General features: G+C 37.0%; 1 protein-coding gene across 1 annotated transcript; it reads right to left on the bottom strand.

Moving 5' to 3' along the window:
* Nucleotides 1-4538: 4538 nt before the first annotated feature.
* KERA (keratocan) lies at nucleotides 4539-10564 on the bottom strand. Its single transcript, XM_010224271.2, has 2 exons — nucleotides 9679-10564; nucleotides 4539-4910 (listed from the first exon to the last, which is right to left on the bottom strand). The coding sequence occupies exons 1-2, from the start codon at nucleotides 10562-10564 to the stop codon at nucleotides 4738-4740; spliced, it is 1059 nt and encodes a 352-aa protein (XP_010222573.1). The 3' UTR covers nucleotides 4539-4737.
* Between the last annotated feature and the right edge of the window lie 15016 nt (nucleotides 10565-25580).

The raw sequence follows: 25580 nt of genomic DNA, 5'->3' as shown, positions 1-25580 counted from the left end.
TTTCAGGATTTCATTACCTTTAGAAAGGCATATCATGCTGCAGGAATAATCTAGCAATAAGATTATTAAATAAGAATTACAGGTTGTGGTATTTTTCTTTTTCTTTTTTTTTCTTCCATGGATGAAACTGCCTAATTTTGTCTGGATTCACTAATGATGCAGGACAAGTTCGATGATAGAGTATTTTCATGAATAAATGTTTTATTGAAAAAGCCTGGCTTTGATACACACTGTTGCTATCCACATGTAACTTTCAATGCACCAGTCCCTAATTAGGAGCAGCTTTTATTTGTGGAACATGTGATTCCCATTTCTTCACTCTTCTTCCTATAAAAAGACTAGAGGGGTGGAAAAAAAAAAAAGCCTTAGAAAAAAGATTTCCAAATATATGTGTGTGCACGTGCATAGGAGGAGGTGTGAGTGCTGCCTGAGCGTCAGGCCAGGCTGTTCTGCTGTGCTACGTGTGCTGCAGACAGCAAAGCACTTCCCCTGGAGAAAAGCAGATGCAGCTGAACTGCCAGGAAGCAGATGAAATCGAGCAGCTATTAATGTAGCATGAATAAACTTGCTTCAGCTGAAAAGAACTGAAGGAACAAAGCCAAACCAAGCTGAGCAAGAGGCAGATAGGATGGCCAAATGCATATACTAGAGAAAGCAAGGCAAAAACAGTAAAGAGAATACCCGGGATATTGGCAACAGTGCAAAGAATGTGAGAAACAAAGCTCTTTTGGGAAAGGCTTCACATGCATTACAATATAGAGATGTTTGAACTAGCTCTGGCAGACCAAGCATGAGACCCAAAAGCAATATTAACTACACTAATGAGGAAGAGGTAAATTAGCTAAGGCAGAGCATGATGTAAAAGGGTTATACTACTTCAGATGCTTGATCTGAGGTGGTTAGTTCTACTTTGGATATCATTATGCAGTGTGGTGCCCTGTAGGCCTACCCCTTATTTCTCAAAGTGTAAGCAAATTTGGAAGAAAAATGCAATTATGGAGCAGACATTGAGGCAAGAGGAGGATGTTTACTAGCTGACTTAAAAGTGCCAAAGAATCTCTGCTCCACATTGCAGAAGTGGAATATTAGCTGTTCTGTGACCAATGTTGCAGTTTTGTTATTGTAATAACTAGTCTGACTCCAGATGAATAATGATAATATCTGCAATATAATATCAGCAATGATAACAAGTATTTTTTGCAGTCTGGAAGACTGAGTGTCTATAGCAAACCTTTGCATCCGCTTGAATGCAGCAAGGGTGAATGAATAGGGTGAATAAAAACTCCTTCAGTGAGACAGGATATGTTTTGGCATTAGCAATTGTAAACAGACAAATTGGCTTACTGGTGCATCTTCTGAATTTTTACCTCTTAAGAGTTTATGTTTCTTCCTTTAAGCATCATATAAGATGTTGTGGTCACGGGGATGACATTAAGTTGTGGTCCCAGTTGTGGTGTTTGTAGCAACCTACTTGGAATATTGAGCAAGGAGCACAAAATACTTGAGGAGAGTATGGAGCAGGGTGGTTCATGCACAAGGCTAAATTTTTTAACTATACTGGCAGCTTCTATAAAGGGCTTTTCTTTCTGCAGAACCAGCTGAGCTATAAAACCACACAATCTTTTGTTAGATGCCATATGCAGCCTCTGATTGAGCTGGCAGATTGGCCTTCTATTGGAAATGGCTGGGTACTTTTCAATTCTTGAGCCTCTAACTTTGATTTAATGCATCTCCTTACAAAGCCATGCTCTCTACTCTGGGCCAAGGTGGTAGCACATCTGTGTTAGTTGCAGGAATTTTAAAATTAACTCATACCTAATATGCATTTCTGGCAAAGTACTAGGTATTTGTGAAATTTGTTTAGTGGTTGACAGTCACCATGGGCTCCCACAGCTCCTGATGCCTACTTTGGCCTGGGCATCTTATACTTTTTGTAAATTTGTCTGTGTACATGCTATTGTATATTTGTTTGCGCACATGCTATTCCACTCAAAGCAGCTTGTGGTATGCATTAACAATCAAGTGAAACAAACGACAACTTTCCTAAGGTGACTATGAGTTTGGACTGAACAAAGCCTGAAAAGTCCATTTCTCTGCTTGCAGTGGAGGAGACTACAATTTTCTCTTGAACCAGAAAACATCAGTGGGGGGACTAAAGCAAATCACTAACTAGGAAGAATGAACAGCAGAATTTAAAGCATAGTAATACTTTTCACATTGTTTTAGTAATCCTCTTCATAGCATAAATGACATCATGTTTTATTTTTTCCTTCATAGTCTTCTGGCATGACAAATGCATTGGATGAGGTGTGGCTGAAAGCTGACAAAGCTGAGTTCTGCATGCTGTTTCTTTTTACTGTACAATTTATCTGTAATTGCAGAAAGTTTGAGACTGATTTTAATCCTATGACTGAAAAAAAAATGAGAATTAGGCCTGCTATTGTAATCTGAGGGAAAATTTCACTGATTTTCCCAGAATATTGAGAACATTCGTACTTTTGTAAGTAGAGACATACAGGCAGTAAAATTGCTCACCACCCAGCCAGAGTTGATCTAGCTTGTAAAGGTCAGTAGAGAAACATAATTACTTTTCATTTCACATCACTGCTAATTCTGGGAGATGGAATCAAGATTGGACAAATTAACCTAAAAGAGTATTCTTGAATTATCTTTTATATAAAGAGTTCCCAGATATATAGTCATGTGGTTGCATCAAAGGTACAGGACATAGTGTGTCTGGCAGCAGAATCTCTTCAGCCCAATAGTCTTTTCAAGGATGTATCATGAACTTTTTTCTTTGCCAAGATTAACAGGGGTTTGAAAGGGGCAAGTCCTTAGGATCAGTATCTGCATGAGTCCAAAGACAGTAGCACGAGATGATGTTAAAGAACTGCTTTACAATCAAGGGTCCTGATTCTCAGAAAAGCTGTTGGAAACTGTTATGAGTGATTATATCAGAGAATACATTATGCCACAGTAAAGAAAATTCTCTACCTCAATGCTCCATTGTCTCTGTGGGTTTTTACTTGCCATATCTTCTCTTACAGAGGCTGGACATCTCTTTGGGAAAGGCTAGTCTTTTGTTTGTTTGTTTCAACACATATATAGTGCCTAAAGAGTCAAAATCTTTGGTTGAAATATCAAGATGTTTTTGCAATATCATAATTTAAGACTGCTCATGATGTGTATATATGCCTGTGAAGATTCACATTTGTGCATCTTTGCTTGTTGTGATAAGTAGAATTCATTTCCAAGCACAATAAGATAATCATTGTATTAATTTAATTGTTAATATTGTCAAAAAAAATGCTCAAAAAATAAATTACTATTGCTAAAGAACCTAGGTAAACATGCATAGGTACTGTCGCAACTTTAAAAAATTCTTCTGTGTTTATTCATACAGGGTTACTGCATAGGTACAGAAAACATTTTGCAAGGAGGGAATGTTTCTCAGCAATTACATAAAATGAACTGCAAAAATAAATCTTTTGGTGATAGGATCTCTGAACATTTTATTTCTATACAGGGTTTCCATAATGAATTATTTTCATGAGTGCAGTGGAGCAGAATAAAGTTGATTTTTCAAATAAACAGACTCTGAATATTAAAAAATGCAGTTCTCAGTACTTTTAAAGATCTACTTCTAAGAAAATGTTTCATCTTCAAATGAAAAGTATACCACATGCAAATTCTTGTTACTGAGACCATTCTTAAAATGTTAGAAATAGATGCAAGCCATTGAAGAACAGTTACTTGCTTTTATCTACAAACACAAGGAGACTAAATGAGACTGATGAATAGTCTGTTATGCTGGCTCTCAGAAATATCGAAAATGTCATACTTTGCCGGTGAATAGCAGACTCAAGTTGTATATTGAAATCTTTGTCTTTTCTTTGAAAAAATACAGAAAAGAGATTTTGTGAAAAGGAACCCTGCTGTTTTTTCTGTTTTTCTGAATTGTGAATGTGGTGTACTCTAAATAAATGAACTTCTCTAAAATCCGGTGTTACATGAATTAGAATACTGAAAAACAAATCAAGAAAAAATTAGCATTGACTTTGACAGAGCAAAATTTCATCTCTTATTCTCTTGTCAATTTTGTCTTATTACACTGAATTAATCCATTTAGCAATATATATCCAGTACATTGCTTTGGACCCTGAGTCTCATACACTTAATGTCTTGAAAGCATCAATATAAATCTTCCTGTTCTCAAAGGATAACAGTAATTTGTGAGTTATTTACATGTTAAGTGGCTGTTCGCTGTTAGGCATTGGCTATCTTAAGAAAAAACAGTGTCAGTTCTGTTAATTCATGGTTATGTAATAGATCATTTTTCTAACATATGTATATTTAGCCAAGTGCACCCTAATTCCTTATATTAGCTACTGTGTGATAGGAATAGACATTCTAGGACTGATAACAAAGACAAAGTAGGTACAAGATTGCTTTGAAATATTTAGGATCTTATATCAGATAATTTTAAATATTAGGAATATTAGGAATTCTTAAGCATTAGGGATCTTAAGCAAAGAATTAAGCATGTTTCATGTTGGGAGACCTTTGATGTCTATTCTAAAAGAACAACAATCTTTGCAACTGTAAAAAAAAAAGGTGTAAGGAAAGAGAATTAGTTAACAGGAACCTGATATTTCTTGATTGAGTCAGAACAAGCTTCATTCCAGTAAAACTTGTATGTTAGCACTCCTACATCACAACAGTGACACGGTGGAATCTTTATATGACAACTGCTTGAAGTAGTTGGAAACATATCATGATGTCCAGTGGGATTGGAGGCTTAATTTCATTTCCATCCAGGCGAAGATAGCGGAGGCGGGGGATGTTACCATAAAGACCATAGTCTTCTGCTATGGCAATTGAGACAGGGCATATCTGAGTACCATTGACACCTGCAAATATTGGATCAGATACGTTAGTTAATTTTCAGGAGAAAGGCATATGAAAATAAATGACATTTTGAAGTATTTTTGGAGATATTTTGTCTTTTCGGAGTTGAGAAATGCTGAATTAACCTTTTTCTTCAAAAAATTATATTAAGATAATTTGATCAATATCAGTTAGTCACATATTTAATGTGCTGAAACAATGACTAAAGTTACTAGATGCACTAGATAGCTCTTGGACAAAGAGAAAACTGGCTTAGACAACTACAAGAGTAAATATTCATTAAGATATTGCTCTCTGACATCAGAGAGCAGAAAAAGTTTAATGCTGAGTGATTTTGAACATCTTACTTCAATGACAGTCCATTAATTTTAGCAGATAATATTTTCCAGTGAGGATCTGACATTCAGAACTTAACAGTTGAATTGGAAGTACTGTTTGTATAATGCAGATTGTCTGCAAATTTTAATAAATACAATTTCCTGTTCTCTCAATTTTGACAGTACAGTTGGTTTTAATTTCATGAATATACCTTGTGGGATATTTTTCCTCCTAATCTGAAAGGCAACACGTATTTAAAATTGTTTATAAGTCATGCATATTTCGTTTTAGTTTAGATTAAAATTGAAACTATGGCTTAATTCGTTACCCACTTTCATAAGAGTTGAAGATGTTAACTTATTTGTGTTGTCCCTTATATCTTATCTATCTCTGCAGTTTTACTTGGCAAAAATACTTTTCACTTCTTGTCTTCAGCTGTTGAATAATGAGCCCACCCTGTTATTGCCTCAGAATGGCTTTATTCCAGAAATCACTAAAGTGCTGTTTATTTATCAAAGACATCAAAATCATTGGACTAATTTATAGTGTTTAGTATAGGACTGACTGCTTGAGGATCTTGCTGGCCCCAGACCAACAGTTAAGAATTGAACAAATGCTCTTTGAGCAGCTCAAACTACCAAAAGAAGAGACAATCATATTCAAAGCTTTCACACTACCATTTTTCTCCCTAACATTTTTTCTCCCTAGCCTTATAAATACGTAAAATGTCTTCAGATTACAGTACAAAAAATGATTAAAAATTATGATGGAAACAAAAAAAAATAATTTTATCTTTTTATTTTCTTTTTCGCCCAAAGAGAAAAATTATTTCTGAGTAGCACTGTCCAAAACTTTTTAGCATCTTGGAAGCAGATTTTGTTTTTTGTCATGGAAACTAGAAAATATGTCCAGTGAGCCAAAGCCTAAAACATCTGTCATAACTATCATCTTCCCCTCTTTACCTATGTTGTGTATTTGGTTGAATGTTTATAAAGCAGTAGATATTTCCAGAAGAAACAAGCTACAATTTACTCTTATGTGTGAAGATGCGAAGCAGGAGGATTGAGAGGTTTCATTATTAAGCAGTTATTAAAAGATAGTGATAGTGAATTAATACTGTCTAGTAGAAAATGTCTTTTCATGTCATGCTGGATTTCAAAAACCACTGCGATACTTAAAAGACGGTGGTTGCTAGAGTGATCTAGAGACTATATCTACTTTACTAGTCTTCTAGAGTTAATTGCTGCAACCTTAATGTGAAGAAGCGGGTATCTAATCACAGGGCACCTATGAAGAAGTGATTTCCTGATATGAATGGTATGAAGTGGTTGACTTTTACAACCCTCTTTCCATGAACAATAAATCCCACCCAAACTATAAGAGAGGTAAATATGTCTCTCCTATTGCCTTCCTGTTCATGCATATAATGCCACTGATTTTTGCCAGGAGATGAGGAAGGGAGATAGACATGGCAAAATGTTCTATTTCCTCTTTTGGCAGAGCTCTGAGCTCACACTTTCTACCCTGAAAAAAGCACTACTCTGAGAAACGATCTCCTTGGATTACTTGACCACCTCAGCCGTTAAGAATTCTCAAAGGCAACTAGAATAGTCCTTCCCTAGTGACAGGAACACCTTTCTCATAAATCCTGAAAAGGCAATCCCCCTACATGGGTACAATTCCTCTCACCTAAACTGATCATTGTAAAGGATCAGTCAAAGTAAACCTTTAGACCTTGTTTATAAACACCGGAGAGGGACAGACATCTTCAAAAGATGTGTCCACTGCCCTAGATATCTATTTTAAGATGAATTTCTTTCTCACATTGTATATCTCCTGTTATTGACTTTGTAGGGAATCTCTATGACAAATTCAAACTAAACTGGGATAGTTAGTTCAAATATGTTGTGACAGTGGCCAAGGAAGATGAGGGAAAGAGTATTTCTGTTCTACACTTGTAACCCCTAGCTGCACTCACTTTTCAGATATCAATTACCTGCAGCGGCCTTGGATCAGCCTGGAAATTCACATCTTTCAAGGATCCTTCAGCAAAGAAACTAGTAGCAGTAACAGTCCAGGGTTCATAAAATAAGTTGGCATCTTTATTTTCAACCATCTTCTAAATATCCTATGATGAACTCTGATAGGCCAACATTGCTACCAGGCTTTGTTCTTTCTCATGGCATGGAACAATATTCGTTTGGAAGGGTTTTCCTAGCTTCCTGGCAGTACCCAGGGGAAAATGGGCTGTTATTTTCACTTTTATAATTCTGTTCATAGCACTATAATAACACCTGATCATCTTTGCTCATACAACATCATCAGAAGAGAAGATGAGAGAGCCTTGGTGAAGAGACCACAGTTGAAATTTTGGTTTCACTGAGGCCAACAATGAGGCTCTCATTGCCCTCACTGGACTTCAGGATATTGCTCTTTATTTTCCTAAATCATCTCTGGCAGAGAAAAGCCATGGACTTATATGGGGCACTGATGTTATACAGTACTATATAATCAAAAAAAAAAAGTAGGCAAATGGCATTTACAAATAAATAATTGAGTGAACCACTATGAAACACAAAGAGAAAATAAAATAGCAACTGGTAAGTGATGCCTGAGGATTAGTACTCTAAAGAGGATTCACACTGCACATATAAAAGTAAAATTTCAGGTGGACTCTTTTGTGGAGAAACCAGATTCAGGTTTTGTGGAATTATTTTTTTCTTTACAATTCTTTTTCTTTACAATGGTTACCTTAGAGTGATGACTAATCATTATCTTCCTGAGTTAAGGAAAAACAAACAAACAAAAACAATCTGCAAACCAGTGCCACATCTTACTAGTCTTTCCTGACAAAATTACATTATTTGTCTTTGATCTTAAAGATGCCTTGAGATATTATCTGTTAAGGAATTATTTAGTGGAGTATATGGCATTATCTCTTACCTCTTGAACAAAAAAAAAAAAAAGGCTTCTGTGATAACATTTGGTCTACACAGTATATGCACTTGATAACTTTATATGCATTTGCTAAATATAGCCATTATTTTTAATACTGAGTGAAACATTTCAAAGTGCTTATGCAAGGGAAGCTTGTCTTGTTTTGAAAAGTAGTGAAATAATTTAAGAACATAATTCATATTGAAAATTAATGTGACTTGGGCTCACGAGTACTGATGTGTCAGTGGAAATTTGGACTTGCATGTACAAGTACTACATAAGTTGCTTTTAACAGGTTTTTAACTTCTTTAATTCATTCAGTTCATTTGGCAGATGTTTAAATACTTGTTTGCTACTTAACTAAAAAGCACTTCTTAACCAGACTGGTTGCATTCCATTGATTTCAATTTAGTGTCCATTTAATGTGACAGCAGATAAAGTGTGCACCTGAGGCCCTGAAGAGAAGAGATTAAAATAAATCCTTTTGTAACCAGTGGACAATGAAATTTGTCCAGCAGAGCCATGTTTTGAGCCCTAGCTGTAATTAACCATTAGATTTCTGGCAAACCATTTAAGTAGCAGCCTGTTGTACATATTTGATTTTTTTATTAGGTGTTCTATATTTTATTTGCTAAGTGCAGTCTGAATTAACTTGAATTATCAATAGGTATCTTTTTCATGCAGAAGTCAAACTGTTTTTTTTTTTTTCTTGTAGTTGTGATCTACAATAGCACTCCACAGAAATAAGGAACAAGGAATAAGGTGTATTCAGTTAATTTATCATGATAAGAAGACAAATGTGCTGCACTATTCATTTTAGGTCATGGTATTAGTTATTAGTTTCCTACTGCATAGAGAGATATTCAGAAGAGATGAGCACACTCCAATTCTGTTAGTTTAGTGAAATCTCTAAGGTGCTCAGCAATTTTGGAAATCAAAGGCATACAGATGTGGATTGAATAAGTTATATCCACTTTTTTTGGTTTCCATAAAATGGTTACTGGCATCTTTATATGGGAATATGAGTGGACAAATTCTCCTAAATCCACTCATATTTCTGATCTGTTTGGTAAGTGCCTCTTCTATATACAAATGCACATTTTTCACATCTGATATTACTTCCATACATATATCTCATAGACATATTTTAGATCTTGACCTGAAAACTGGCCTTGACTGAAACTGGGGTCAGATGTCCTCCTCCTATCTCCCTATCATCTCTAGCACATTTTACTCTATTTATATTGAAAAAGTAATTTTCTTTCAATTCATTCTCTCATTTTCATTCTAATATGTAAAGATATGTGTCTTGTCTAAAAATATTTTGGATTCCTTAGGAAAATAAAGGAATGAGTTGATTCGGAGAAAATCTCCTGTTTTGCTTATATACATATATATGCATATAATTAGATGTTCTGCTGCATAACCAGCAATGAGGTGTCTTTTCTGTAGTTAAATAGACATTTAAAAAGAATTACATCTTGGTGGGATCCCACAATGGCAGTACACACTTACTTTTGATTCTGTTGTGGTCAAGGTGAAGGTGCTCAAGATGAGCATTGATAGGTGGGATTTTAGTGAGCTGGTTGTGAGACAGCTGTAGGTCTAGAATAGATGAAACATTAAACCCATTTGGAGGAATACCATCATCAGATAATTTATTGTAGTTCAGCCTTAGGAAAGTCACTTTGGGTATTGTACTGAAATAGTTCTCTGGTATCACTTCAATGGAGTTGTTGTCTAAAAACAGCTGCAATGTATTAGCTGGAATACTTAAAGGCATTTTTTTGAGAGAATTTTTTGCTATGTTGAGTTGCATGAGATTGTTGAGGCCTTGGAAGGTGTCACTTTGAAGAGCGCTGTCCAACAAGCTGTTGTGATGCAGATCTAGCATAGTAAGGTTTTCCAAGTTGCTGAAGACTCCTTCTGGGATTCTGGAGATCTTGTTTCTAGCCAGTCTTAGTTGTTCCAAGCCCCTTGGTAATGGTGCAGGCACCTCTTCCAGCTCATTATCTTCAAGAAATAAGTAAAGCAGCCTTTTCAGCTTGCTCAGCACACCACTTTCAATTCCAGCATTGGTGATCTTATTCTTGTTCAGATTTATCCATCTCAGGTGAGAGGCATTCACAAAAGGCTTCTCTGAGATTGTTTCAATAAAGTTGTTTTGAAGATACAGGTACCAAATTCTTGCTGGGATTGCAGGTATTTCTTTAAGTCCTTTGTTATCACAGTATAAGGCATTTGGGAAACTAGGAGGACAAAAGCACTCTTTTGGACACTCAAAAGTGTAGTGAGACCAATGCTCCAGATCCAGCTCATCATAAACTTGTCTAACAGTTCGAGTCCACACGGAATTGAACAAGAATAAGAGCAAAAAGTTTGGATAGACTTTTAGAGTCATTGTTTCCTTTGAAAGGGAGAAAAGCAATTAGCTGTGTCTCAAAAGAATACTCGAAGAGCATACTAGATTAACAAAGCAGTACAACATTCAATAAAATATTTCTCATGAAAACAGCCAAATTCTATATTCTATGGCATTCCCTATGTGAAGGGAAAACTGAACAGTAGTATGAGGCATAACCAATGCAATGCTGTATTTTGAATGATATTTTCTCATTTCAGCTTAGATTTTGCATTGACTTGCAGCTAAGCTAGTATTCATGCAGATGTTATTTCAAACAACCTGAAAACATTGATAATTTTCTGACTGAAAGTCAATGCTTCTTAAGTTTCCATTAAGTTTCCTATAAGGAACTATTTTGCATAAGCTAGCTCATGTACCATCTTCAATAAAACCATCAAATCCTGATGATATTAATTCCATTGTAGTCCATGTTCTCCTTTTAAATTAATCATATTTTCTTTTTTTTCCAATCTCCTAAGCTATTATGGCATCTGGATCAAATTTTCCAGGGTCTTTTCTCATCTCAGAAAAGTAAAAGATCAAAGAGTGTTTTTACAGCTGTTTGTTGAGCATGTTCTTGTAAAGCTTGGAGGGAAGCTGTTTGAGTAATCTTTTCCCCTCCCTCATTTACTCTCTCATATTCAAAGTTATGAATTTTGTCTGCTAAAGCAAAGAGCCAAAATAAATGCTCAGTGTAAACTGCATAATGAACAAGTCCTATATCAACTTATATCATATACACTCTGGTATCTATTATACTTATTTATTCATTTTGTTTAGCAACTTCCATCATTAAACAGTGAACAACACCATTATTATTAATTTGCTCCAACAGACATTTGGGTTGCACAGTACAGCATTTCACAAACTGTGTTATCCTTTCTGCTTTTTGATAAGGATTAGCAAGCATTTTGCAATGCAAAGGCAGAAGTCAGACAGCTGGGATTTCTGGTGAAAATTAAGATGTTAGTTTTGGCAAAAATAGAATTGAAATAAAAAGGCGATTCTCTCATAAGTTTAGTGTATCAGTAATCTTATCATCTCAGTTACCGTTTATGATATAGAATTATTTGATACTTTTCATAATTGTTAGCAGCAGCAAGTGCAGTATCCCACAGATCTCCCCACTTCAGAAACTGCTATCTGGAAGTATTCCAAAAAGAAAAAAGACAAATAAAATATTTCTAAATAATAACACAACTCATTTACCCGTGAAATTGTACCTTCTCACTATGTAAATATTCATAATCTTAATAATATTTTCTAAAGAACAACATAAAGCAGTTTACCTTGTTAGTCAAGCTTCTGGAGCTATCTGAAGCCTGTTAGAAATCACTTTAAATAGCAGTCTAAATAGCCTTTGGCTGCTAACCACTGTGTTTGCTTCCTGTCCTCCTAAGAATTAATAGGATATAAAACTTGAAGTACTTGCTGCTATTCCCAGATGTATGACCATGCACACCTTATTAGCTATTGTTCCCAGTTTGACATCGCTTCAGCGTTTGGGCTTACCTCAGCTTTCTTGGATCTTCTTCTCTTTCTATTGGTCACTGTTGTTAGACTGTAATAGCTTGAGTCAGGCTACAAGCCGTGTTCTATGAATACAGCCTCATATATACGCATCAGTGACTACAGCTTTTAACCCCTAAAATAACTAAGGCACCTCAGCACCTAGGCAAGAAAAGACAGGAAATCCTGACTTTAATATCAAGCAGCCACAGAAGGCATCTGATTGTTAGACTTTAGCAGATGAGAAGGACTGATCTGGATGAAACAAATCTAAGAATATGTACTTTTATTCAAAATTTTTATGAAATGATACTTTAAACACAAGGCTTGCATGCATCATAGTTCAGCCTCATAATACCTGTATTGGCCACAAAGAACTGAAAACAGTGCCATCTGTTCCAGCGGAAATCTTTTATTTGATTTTGATCAAATGCAGATGCTGCCATGCGATTTAAAGATATAATTCTTGATTAGGAGAAGAAAAGAGCAGAAGTATTTGCTAAGGAATTTTTAAAACCATCTTCCTTTCTTTAAGGATTAAAGCATGCCTTTTCTGTTCAGAAAGAAATTTACATATTCTTCTACAAAAATGTCATATTCTGCAGTGCCTCCTGCAGTAAGCTGTTTTTAATTATTAAAGCACCAATTAATTATCTTGTTTTGTCACTGGGTTAAAGTAAACTCTTTCCAACCAATTTGCTATCCAAGGCATAGGCACATATTTCTCACATTAAGTATTTCCTGGGGTTTTGGTTTTGTTTTTAATTCAAACTTTATAGCTTAGTATCAGGAAAACTAGCCACATTCAAAGCCAGGGCAATGCACAAGTGTTTTAAGAAAAAGGCTAATGTGAAATGCTGCAAACATAACATATCCTGTTATCTTTTATGGTTATTTATCTTACTAATATATTATTTTAGTTCAATTTAATCTGTTTTAAGTTCGTAATAAACCTCTAATTGCCTATTTCATGTTTAACACTTTGCTGCCTAAAATAAGAATGTCTCAAAAGACAAATAGGATAAGAAGATAACTAACCCCTCAGTCCTCACTTCAATCCTCACTCTTTCATGTTATCTTGTAAAAAAGGAAAGCAACCCTTAAGTACACTTGCAGTTTCCACTGACAAGGTTAATATTAAATATGAAAATTTTTGTTAATAGGTAATGTTTGCGCTCCCTTTTTCCCTCTCCAAAAAAAAAACATGCTTATTACCTATTATTTTTACAACTTCATTCAGAATAATTTCCTTCAAAATCTAAAAATAAAGGTTTTAGCTGTAAACTGATAGACTAATTATGTGCGGAATAATTAAATATATTACTATAATCTTTTCATTAGTAGTATCTCTTTAAACTCCTAGGCCATAAAATATTTCCTTTGACCACCAGTAGCACATCTGGCATTGCATATTAATGAAGAGAAATCTCTTCAGCTGAGACCACAAATCAGTGGGGTGAAGCTAAAACCACCTTTACATGAACTTTAAAATACAACTGTGTGTGCAGTTACAAATGATTTAAGAGGCACCACCATGGAAAGTGTATCCCTGGTTCTCGAAAGGGCCAGCCAATGCAACGTAAATCTGGTTTGCATTTGTGCTAAGTCTTCACAGAGTGTGTGGAGAGGATATGGAGTTACTGAGACCTGTTCACCATTAAAGAATGAGCTGGGACATTCCTGATTGCTCTACTGAAAAGCTAAAAATAGTGAGTACTAGTGACAGATGCCTGTTGTGACACACACAACCATGAGTTGCCAGATGTTGCACATTTAACAAGAGAAGAAAGATTGACTTATACTTCATGGGGGTCTGGATTTACCCTTTAACCTGGTAATCACTTACAGATGTTAATTACGCTGTTTTCACAAAAGTTACTATCAGAGGGACATAGAGGCCAGCTTGTGATGGGCAGTGGGACTGTTTGTATGAATTCCTGTTTGCTGAGGGCAGAAACAGGTCATAATCCGTCCTCTGCGGATTTGGGGGTCAGGTATTTGATTGTGATCAAACACAGATGCTGCCATCTCACTTAAAGATACAGTTCTTCACTAGAAGAAGAAAATAGAAAAGCATGTGCTAAGATTTTTATAATAGCATATATTTTCCTTTCTTCTGATGGAAAAAAAGGGAAGGAAAAATGGGGAGAAAGGGTCCCAAAATCAGGAAGAAAAGTATGCAACGGCTATAATATGTACTCGTGCATGCATCCAAAAGTTTTGCAGAGAGCTCTGCAGGATCAGATGATTATTTGGGTGCCCAACCCAGACTTCTTTGCAGAAAGGACTACTTTCCATGAAACCATCAACATTACCCACAAATTCCTCATGTATATGTTGTGTGCACTTATCCATCATTTGGTGTTATTATTTATTATTGAAAGGGTTCAATATATGGTGATAAAGTTTTACAGACTAATAAAAGACCATAGCCAAGGTTTTCAAAAATGACTAATAGTTTGGGAGGCTTTTCTTTCTGAATATCCAACCTGTGACACATTCCAGGACCTTATGTTCAGTAAGAGAATGCTAAAACTTTTGTTCAAAATCCGGCTCTTTCTAAGCAGTAGAAGTTGAGCAAAGACAAACAATTAGTCAATCAGACTGCTCCTAAGATCATAAAGAGTCTTTTAAAAGGTAACAGCATTCAAGATACTTGCACGACATGAAAGGGACAGGCAACAATTATTATAGTACAAATCCTGTGGATGCCTGTGAAGATCTTTTGGAAAGCTACTGCTATGAGTTAAAGTTGTTGCTGTGATCCTAAGTTAAAGATCATGTCTCAAGCAGATACAGGAATTTTGCTCCATGCTTCTCCAGGAAATCAGTGTAAAATGAGAATTCTTAATAATAAAATCAAAAGAGAGGAAGATCAATGACCACGGATCATAGGAACCACTTCTTAAGCAAAATTGCATACATTCCTCAGACTGGAAGGGCCCACCTGTTTGAGAAGGACTAGAAGGGCTAAAAAAATAAAGCCCACAAAGACCCACTTCCATGTAATATGGACTACTGAGAGTGCCCTGTGAACCGTTTGCTCTGTTTTAGTGTTGCAAGCTGCTGACAGGGAAAAAATGTGTTGCTTGCTTGCAGTAATGGCTGCCATATGTCTCAGATATAGCACGAGGCAAGGTCTGTTAAACATCAGGCATGTGTATAGTTCATTACCAGCAAGCCCAGGAGTATAGTGCAAGCAGAGCTAATTCACCAGCCCTGCAAATTGCTCCCTTTAGCAAAAGCTGGAATCCAGTGTGCCTCATCTGAGCACAACTTTGCTAAAATGCTAGATGTCCTGCCCCATACAACAATCAGTTTGCCTAAATCACACCTTAAATTTTTTTTGTGATTAATGAGGAAATTCTCCAAATTCTGCAGAAAGAGATCAGGTGCAAGCAATTCATTCACCCTTCAGCTCTTTCCACTTCCTCTGTCTGTAGCCCCAGGAAGCTGTGTAGCCTGCTTAAGTCAAGTGTTTACATTAGCTTATGGTTCACTCTGACTTCCACTTCTGAAGGCTGGTATATAGTGGTGATACGTCTCCATTTTTGGCATTGTCAGAGAAAGTAGGGAGTTCTTAATTCCAAGTCCTACTTAGAATCATAGAATCATAGAATGCTTAAGATTTGAAGGGACTTCTAGAGGTCATCTAGTCCAATCCCCCTGCACACGCAGGGTCACCTAGAGAACGTGGCACAGGACTGTGTCCAAGATGGTTTTGAAGATCTCCAGAGAAGGAGAGTCCACAACCTCTCTGGGCAGCCTGTTCCAGGGCTCTGTCACCCTCACCATCAAGAAATTTTTCCTTAAGTTCCCGTGGAACTTTTGGTGTTTCAGTTTGTCGCCATTACCTCTAGTTCTGTCAGTGGCCACCACTGAAAAGAGACCAGCACCATCCTCCTCACTGCCTCCCTTGAGGTACTTATAGACACTGATTAGATCCCCCCACAGCCTTCTCTTCTCCAGGCTGAACAGGCCCAGCTCCCTCAGCCTCTCCTCATGGGGCAGATGTTCCAGGCCCCTGATCATCCTTGTAGCCCTGCGCTGGACTCTCTCCAGCAGCTCCACATCCCTCTTGTACTGTGGGGCCCAGAACTGGACACAATACTCCAGATGTGGCCTCACCAGGGCTGAGTAGAGGGGCAGGATCACCTCCCTCGACCTGCTGGAGACACTCTTCTTAATGCACCCCAGGATCCCATTGGCCTTCTTAGCCACAAGAGCACACTGCTGCCTCATGGTCAGGTTGTCATCCACCATGACACACAGGTCTTTCTCTGCAGAACTGCTCTCCAGAAGGTCATTCCCCAGCCTGTACTGGTGCCTGGGGTTATTCCTCCCCAGGTGCAGGACCTTGCACTTGGCCTTGTTGAATTGCATGAGGTTTTTCAGCGCCCAGTTGTCCAGTCTGTCCAGGTCTCTCTGGATGGCAGCACAGCCCTCTAGGGTATCAGCTGCTCCTCACAGTTTCACATAATCAGCAAACTTGCTGAGGGAGCACTCTGTGCCTTCATCCAGGTCATTGATGAATAAATTGAACAGGACTGGACCAAGGACTGACCCCTGGGGGACCCCGCTAGCTACAGGCCTCCAAATAGACTCTGCACCACTGATCACCACCCTCTGAGCTCTGCCATCCAGCCAGTTCCTAATCCACCTCACTGTCCACTCATCTATCCCACACTTCCGGAGCTTGCCCAGGAGGATGTTGTGAGGGACGGTGTCAAAAGCCTTGGCGAAGTCGAGATAGACGACATCCACCACTCTCCCCTCATCTATCCAGCCAGTCATTCCATCATAGAAGGCTATCAGGTTAGTCAGGCAAGATTTCCCCTTGGTGAATCCATGCTGACTACTCTTGAGCACCTTCTTGTCCTCCATGTGCCTGGAGACAATGGCCAGTATGAGCCGTTCCATCACTTTTCCGGGGACGGAGGTGAGGCTGACTGGCCTGTAGTTGCCTGGGTCCTTCTTGCCTTTTTTGAAGACTGGCATGACACTGGCCTTCTTCCAGTCCTCTGGCACCTCCCCCGTTCTCCAGGATCTTTCAAAGATGATGGAGAGCGGCTTAGATATGACCTCTGCCAGCTCCCGCAGCACTCTGGGGTGCATCCCATCAGGGCCCATGGATTTGTGGGTATCGAGTTTCCTTAGGTGCTCTCTGACCCAAAAGAAGGTTCTGTCTTAGATAGTTCTGTCTTAGAAAGACAGTCTCTGTCTTGCTGTCTTAGAAAGTCTGTCTTAGTTCTGTCTTAGAAAGACAGAACTTCACTTAGTGGAGACCGTCAGCCTCACTCAGTGAGGCTCAGCACAATTAGCTTGAACAGGTAGCAGAAATGCTTCAAACCCAGCAGACCCTTTCTCTCTCTTCCAGTAAAACTAAGTTCCTCCTTTCCCTGTCCATAGCAGTTGCTTTCTTGTTTGGACAGAGTTTCAGCTTCAAGAGGAGAGAGTCTCCATCATGTTGGACCAACTATACCTGCAGAAAAGGAGTAAGATCAAACCTAAAATTGCCTGCTCCCAGTGGAAAGAATAGCCGCTCTTACTGAATTTGGCATTTTGGTGCACATGCAAGCAGCCAAAATACCCAAGGAATGTTCACGTGAGATTATGAGGAGCTCTGGAACGGATGGACTGTCTTATTTTATGGAATGTGAATGTCACCTGAGTCTTAATTTATAAGGGATTTAGAAAGCTCTGATTCTACCCTAAAAGTCCTGACTCAAAATTCTGATAGTTTGCTTTTTGCATACCCTCACTGCTGTGTAAAGCTGAAATGAGAACTAATTCATCTTAAAGATATTCTTACAGAGTAGCAAATTTCCAATCACCTTTTATGGGAAATATAGCACTTTCCTGAATATGGCTCATTAAGGAATTATTGGGCTGTCTGTTCTCTGTCTCTATTTTGAGCTCTTTACCACGGTGACACCAAAAAGGTTCCATGATATAATGCCAAGATCTGATATTTTTCTTGGCTAGCTAGGTTTACCTTACCTACTATGGAAATATGGCTGTTAATCTGCTGCCTTAATTTGTTTCTCGTGCTTTTGACAATTTCGATCTTGAAACAAATCTATCCCATAAAATACGAGGAACCAAATACTTAAAATGGTGGGTATGCGAATATGTATGCAAATGTCTCTTAAATTAAATATCTAACTTTTTAATTAATCAGTGTTGTATATATAAAACTGTTTTGGGCCTGCATGTGGTAATTTATATGATTAATGGACAACTAATGGTTGGTGAATTAAAATGTAAATCAAAATGCATAAAACATTGAATGCATGTTCTTTATACCTGTTGTTTTGAAAAGCAGGCCTTCATGGACTAAATATGACCTATTATCTTCAAGAGAAATACACTTTTACAGATACTTTTCAAGTCTCCTTGTAATTTCAGAAATATGTGTTCTAGTCAAGCTGATGAGAAAAAGCTGCTATCTTGCATACTTCACTCCATGCTCAGTGTCACCGGAAATGTTCCTCTGGCCGGTACAGTAGTACACATATAAACCCGAGAATCCATGATCTGTGCAAATATAAAATCTCTATGTAAACTCAGACATTTCTGTAACTATGTATAAACTAGATGGGCAACACAGGATCTAATTTAGTTGCAATAGGAAAGACAATAGGAGCTACAACCTCCATATTAGTGTCTTCTGGTATGGAAGTCCTCCAGATCAGTGATATAATAGTAGTTTTTTCAATAGTGCTCCCGCATCAACGCCTGTAAGGAGATCATGGAAAACATCTATCGATCTGCTAAGTAAGTACATATTCCTGCCTCGCAAGAGGAACCAGTATGCCCAGATGTGGAGCTGGCAAGTAACCAGGAATATGAGCAAATGAGTGATTCTTTGTATTCCTGATGAAGGTTCAAAGCCTAATATTAGTAATTTCTATATTAATAAGCAGTTGGTTATCTTTTCTGGCATAGAAATATGTTGCAGTTGTTATACTGACTCCTTAGTAATCAAGAGTTGTTTTCAATTCTGTATTTTCTGATCTAAAATAAAAATTTTAAGAGTTTTGACATGAAAGAATAAATAAAAAAAAGACATAGATGGGGTTACATGAGCAAAGAATCAGACTTCATAACAAAAAATTCTTCAGTGCATAATTCTTCAGGTACTCTGACCTACCGAAATCCTTAGCAAATGAGTGATGCTCACTGAAATCCTTATGTAACTGTATCACAGAATCACAGAATGGTTGAGGTTGGAAGGGACATCTAGAGATGATCTAGTCCAACCTCCCTGCTCCAGGAGGTACACCCAGAGCACGTGGCATCTAGGAGGGTTTGGAACATCTCCAGAGAAGGAGACTTCATGACCTCTCTGGGCAGCCTGTTCCAGGGCTCTGTCACCCTCATAGGAAAGAAGTTCTACACATTGCATGGAGAAGGCAGACACTGAAAAAAAAAAGAAAGTAAGAAAAAAAGAAAAAAATATATAACCTTAAGAACAGCAAACTGAGGACAACTTAAAATTTTCAACCTGGAATCTTCAGAGTGAAGATGTCTGTGTGTTCAGTAACCACAGCCTTTTAGTGATTCAGTCTCACCTCTGTACTTGTTGATATCCTTTTTGTGCTTAGAGTGTGAGGGCATGTGGGCACAATTATTTCCTGTCTAAGGCATAATTTTTTTGAAACATACTTTATCTCTAAAGTTGCAGAATATGGTGTGTTTGAAAGTTCTCAGACTCTTCCTTTTAGGCTATTTTGCTTTGCATAGTGAAATGACAATTCACTTAAGACTCTTGAACCTGACATTCGAGGTGAGTGCTCTGGAGAACAAGCTTAGAAAACCTTTTCTTTATCTGTGCCAACTAATATTGCATTATTCATATTAAGAAGAAAAGCTTTTAGAGGCATTCATCCTTAATTATAGCCTACTGATTAAGTTATGTTCTTACAAATACTGAGAAGAAGATCTGAACCAAAATGTTCTCCATGAGCCCTCTGTCCATTGAGATGCTCCCTGATAAGATTTCTTCTCTTATTTTGTGTAGTCATCTTAGCACATTTGCTGGCGCCATCCCACATGGGAGAGTTAGATGGGATGGGTGTTTGATTCCATTTTGATGTCCTGTTGCTCAGTAATTCAACACTGTCAAAATAGAAGCATATCTGCACAAGCCTGTTGTAGATGTCTAGACATGAAATAGTTTCCACAAATTTTAGCTATGCAATATATGCCATCTAGGAGTGAACATTAGCTAAATTATGATTTTTGTGAAGATATGTCAGAAGTCTGAATTACTGGAACCTGAAACATTAAATTTTGCAGGGGAATTTAGTGTAAAATTGTTCAGCTGTGGAGCTGACAGTTAAGACTGACTTTTATTTCCCATTACCATTATTCATAGGACAGTAGATTGATAGTAAAAATAACTTGGAAAGAATCTCTAGAGGTTGTTTAGTTTAAACTCCTACTACGAGTCTAAATTCAAAGATAAGGCTTCTCAGGGCATAGGGCGCACAGGCCTTTTTACAATGGAGTTATGGAAATCTCCAAGTCTAGAAAGTCCAGAGCCTTCCTGGTCTGCCAGTGCCAGTGCTTAATGCTCTTATTGTGAAGAATACTTTTCTTAAGACCAACCTGAAATTTTCTTTTGAAATTTGTCCTTTGTTTTCTTGTCCTTTCATTTTGCACCTTTGAGAAGTGTCTGCCTTATTTTTTCTACAAAACTCTAAAAGGCAGTGGAAGGCTGCAATTCTGAGGCTGAAGCGTATGATACATATATCTATGTATATATACCCTAAGGGGAACTGAACTCGCATAGCCTTGAAGGGGGAAGACTAAGGGATGTTCTGTCTGCAGCCATTCACCTTAGTGGTTCTTTGCTGAAATTTTTTTTTGCTTTACAACGTCTCAGTCCATATGTTCCTCCGACTGCTTGTTGCAACTGGAGGAATAACAGTCCTGATTGATTGCCTTTCTTAAAGATTTCTTGCTTTTTAGAAAAGAGTGGTGGCTAATTTCCTGTTGCTGGTTTTCAGAACGACTTTTATTATGCTAAGCAACAACCTCTTCGCTTTCAGGTGAAACTGAGCGGGGACTAGCAGACCATGTACCTGCAAAAATGTACACAAAGTTAGATTGACATGAGAGAATTTGAAGCAACCAACATTCATAGCTAGATGGAAGATCTAATTCCTTGTAACCAATGTATTGGAAGAGGTTGAGATATGTCCTACAAAAATTACTTGTATCATCAGGCCTCAATGCTGTCTAGAATAAAAGTCTCTACTTGAGAGACTTTTGCTAACATTTCTTTTCCCAGACTGAAATTGTGCCTTTGCATCCTTGCAACAAAGACAATTCTAAATGTCCAGTTTTCAGCATGGGAGCCAAAATCACTGGCCAAAAAAAAAAACTTGTGGAGTATGTTAGAATTGTTTGACATGCAATGCTCTTTCTAGGTTGATCTTTTACAAAAAAGGATAAAATAAATTTTTAATGTACTTTTAATGATTTTCTCTCAGTCACTAAACTTGAAAATTCAATCGCTAAATGTAATGTTGTAACTATACGTTGGTGAAAGTAATTCGTAAATTGGTAATGGAAACATTTTCACAGTCTCAGATGTTGTCATTATTGGTATTGTAAATATCGCTTGTTTTTTCTTTAACTTATCAGTTCTGTTAAATCTAGAAGTATCTGGATTGCTAAATAAGTTAGTGCACGCCAAGGGTGTTAAGTGAAATTGTTTTCAGGAGGTGTAATAGGTTCTTTGGGACAATCTTCATATAGAAAGCCTGTATGATAACCTAATCTCTCAACTTCTTCCTACATCCTAGAGAACTGGGAGTCTGCCCTGGTTTTTATGATGTCATCATTTCAAATCAAATAGTATATTAACAACATCCAGACAGCATTTAGTTTTATGCAGCAATTATTTGCATAGTGCCTGTTTTGTCTTAGAAATCTGTTAAAGAGAGGAGGGATAAAGAAACAACTTCCTGGTAAACTGTAGACTGTTTGCAAAGGTGTAAGACCATGTATGTGCTTTAGAAACATATCTCATGCCACATATCTCCTATGTGGTTGCTTGCGAATAATAAATGCCAGGATTCACAAGTCAGTCTCTTATTGAAGACCCCTTAAGAGCCAGACTGAACCCGTGTAAAATGCAAGTTCATCTATATACATACATATAATTTCTAAATCTCAATATTTCTGGGAAAGTTTTTTAAAATTATTCTGTTTTCAGCTTCATTTTACCTATGAGATGCACAACTTGAACAAACCCCAATTCTCACTATCTTTTAGTTCCAGTTTTCCAGTCTATGCAGAAGACTCCAAGTACATAAATCCCCCTTGAACAACAAAGCTTAGAACACAAAGCTCTGGCCATAATGAACTGTCACTTTTCACTTTGAACTGTCTGTCAAGTTTATTGTATCCATCTGTTTTTGTTCATTTCTATTCAGTGGACAATTTCTTTGGATGAGGGGCCAGGGTCTTGTTCCTGAGCGTGCAAGTGCTACAGCTGCAAGAACTGTCCTCCACCACAGTGGCTGAGACACTGGGCTGCAAAGGAGGCAGAAAGTGCTAGCAGACACTGATACATTCCTTGAACCCATAGTAAATCACTACTCACAGACTTTTTGATGCATGTAACTATACTGATTGCTTAGGGGAATATCAAATATTCTCTAAAGCCATTAAAGTTTTGTGCTTCCAGAATATTTCCAGGAATTGACGTGACTCTCAGCTTGTTCCTTCTGGGGAGTTTCTCTAATTTAGTCTAACATATTTTTTTTTTAAAAAAAAAAGAACAGAAAAAAGGTATCTTAAATCAGGCAATGCACTTATCTGAAATGTGACTCAACCTTTGTGCAAGATTGCATGGAATAAATACAGATCAGCTTCTGAATTTTCATCAGTGAGCTTTTTGTCAGTTGATTTTGTATTCTGTCTCTATAATACTGATTTTCATGAAATTAGTAGCACGCATCCTTCCTTTTTAGGTCTGCTTTCAAATTCAAGTTCTTCCAAACCATCTTGATTTTTGTCAGTTCTTGCATATGAAATTTCACATGAAAATGTCATGGTAAATATTAGCCATTTCAACCTGTGGAAAGAAGGAGGGTCATACAGAGTAAGTAAATGGTATAACTACTGTATAGGCAGCATATTATGTAGCTCTAAAAAGAGTTTAGTTCAGAATAATTTACCTACCCCTTTTTTTCCATACTCTTGAGACTGTGTTATTATCAATTCAATTTTGTATGTCTGTCTGCTTTGAAGTTACACACTCATATTTGTGCACAAAAGTATTTTATGATATAATCATGTAAAATAGAAACAAAGATGTACATACTGTGCATTTAAGTATCCAGAATACTGAAACTTGCATAACCAAGATCCATAGACCTCTCTTTCAGAAAAAGCAGAAAATTGCAAGTTACAGTGACTCAATTTACAAGATTCTGGCAATGTTAAGTGCTCCCAAATGCCTACATTTTTTCCAGTGTCTCAAAAACAACTTATGTAGTTTTTATAAATGGAGAAAATCAGTGTATACTGTGGCATATCTGTTTCTGAAGGTTTATTGAAGTTTTTAAAGGGAATTGAAGCAATTCACTGATGTAGAAGCAGAAACCTATGTGTTTGTTGTCTTACATGAAACCAAAACAGTGCTGTGACCCTTTTCTTCTTTAGAAGAATTTTGCTGTTGTTGGATTTTCCTAATGCAGTGAGTGAGATGTGCAATGTCATCTGTCCCCTAACTCACTGAGACTCTCTGAAACACAAGGCAGAGGTGTTCGACATAAAAGCCTCCAGCCAAATGCCCTTTTCTCTTTGTTGTCCAAGTGTTTGTAGCAAGATGAGGGTCTCCCAGGTTTCAAGGGAGGTCATTGGTACTGTTTGCTTTTTTGACTGAGGGCTTCTTTCTCCTTTGCCCATTGAACAGCATTTTAAAATGCCTCATGAACATCTCTGGATGCTTTATTTGTAACTGAAGCAGATTCTGTTGTTATGTAGACTGCATGGATACATTATTGTATATCACTGAATGTGAAATGTCAACTAGAAAAATAGAAAATGAGAGATTGAAATAGATTCACAAAGCCAAGCAGGAATAAGTGGTTCTTTTTTTTCGCTAGTTTTATCTATTCCCACTTTACTTGGTGAATATAAGAAAGCCCTAGCTTTTAGATTCTGATGTTTATTCTGATGTGAAAACTCTAGATTATTTTAAACAAGAGAAATACTTCCATTGTCTCCTGCATCTCTAATTTTGCTCTACTCTCATTTTTTTTTTTCTGATGCACATTGATTCTGAACATCTGGAGCTGTCAATGTGTGGACTACAAGGCTTTTTTTTTTTTTTTTTTTTTCCCCCCAGAGGTGATAGTTTCTGGTTTTGCTATGAAAACTAGAAGAGTTTCTGCTTGAGTGCTTAATAGTCTAGTATTTGAAGGGAAAACAGTACCCATGGGATGGTCTGTGTCTGCAAGAAAGCCATTTATGGCTCTCAGTTACTGGCACATTTATTTTAGTGTGTGTTCCAGAACACAGACAATATTTGGACAACTCATTCCCAGATAATATGTACTCGTGTTTTTTTGTTGTTGTTTTTTTGGTTTTTTTTTTTTTTTGGTATGAGTGCTTGAGACTGCATTTTACTTATTGCCTATAACTTCTGAGGTATTTCATTGCTCTTTTGACAATACTGGTAAATTAATTCAGACAATTTCAGAGTGCTATGACTCCCATAATGTAAATTCCATAAGGCATGAACTCAATGGCAGTGGAGTGCATAAAATCATATGTTTATGAACTTATTGAAACTGGAAATTAAAGAAAAAGGTTTATTTAATAATAACTTTTTGCAATAACTTTTTCAAAATATAATAGCTTAGATTATTTTATTTTAACCTGAACTTTTTTTTCCAATTTATAACAGACTGAAACATAGTTGACAATCATATAGATACAACAATACTATTTGCTATGTTTTATTTTCTACAGTCTGGTTAAGAGTACCATGCAAGTAATTGACTAAAATACTTGTATACATGTTTTATTTTGAAATAATTCTACCAGTAATGGATAAAAAACTTGCCATGAAAGTTTAAATGAAAGTATGACAACAAGAAGAGTAAATATTTTTTACCTGGAAAAATGTTCTTGTTTCCCTACTATATTTCACTTATTCCACTAATTCCTTATTGTCATAGGCTCTTACAATTCTTTTCATACGTTTTAAATTGCTTTTATGTTGTTAAATGACTTCATTTTAAAATGATAAAAATTTGGGAAAGGCATGAATGCTTCAGAGTTTTTGCTTGCTTGCAGGAGAATCTTGTATTTACACATGCTAGCTCATCCTGCTCAGCATTGTGCTGAAATCCCTCTGACTTCACCTTAAGTCTGTCACTGGCTGGCAATGTACTGCATGCAAAGACATAGATGTCTACAAGACTGAACTTTTTTTTTTTTTTTTTTTTTTTTTTTTTGTCTTACTGGCCAGATGAGG

Source organism: Tinamus guttatus, unplaced genomic scaffold (genome assembly GCF_059628265.1).
Source record: "Tinamus guttatus ecotype Peru unplaced genomic scaffold, ASM5962826v1 Tinamus_guttatus_pri_ptg000472l, whole genome shotgun sequence".
Taxonomy (NCBI): domain Eukaryota; kingdom Metazoa; phylum Chordata; class Aves; order Tinamiformes; family Tinamidae; genus Tinamus; species Tinamus guttatus.
Note: the sequence above shows the minus strand (reverse complement) of the source record. Positions and strands in the feature narration are given on the sequence as shown.

What these genes read in the sequence shown, in the direction of transcription:
- KERA (XM_010224271.2), bottom strand. Translation starts at nt 10,564, where the DNA reads ATGACTCTAAAAGTCTATCCAAACTTTTTGCTCTTATTCTTGTTCAAT. An exon ending in TGACCACAACAGAATCAAAA is followed by an intron (nt 4,911 to 9,678) that starts GTAAGTGTGTAC and finishes CAATATTTGCAG; the next exon opens with GTGTCAATGGTACTCAGATA.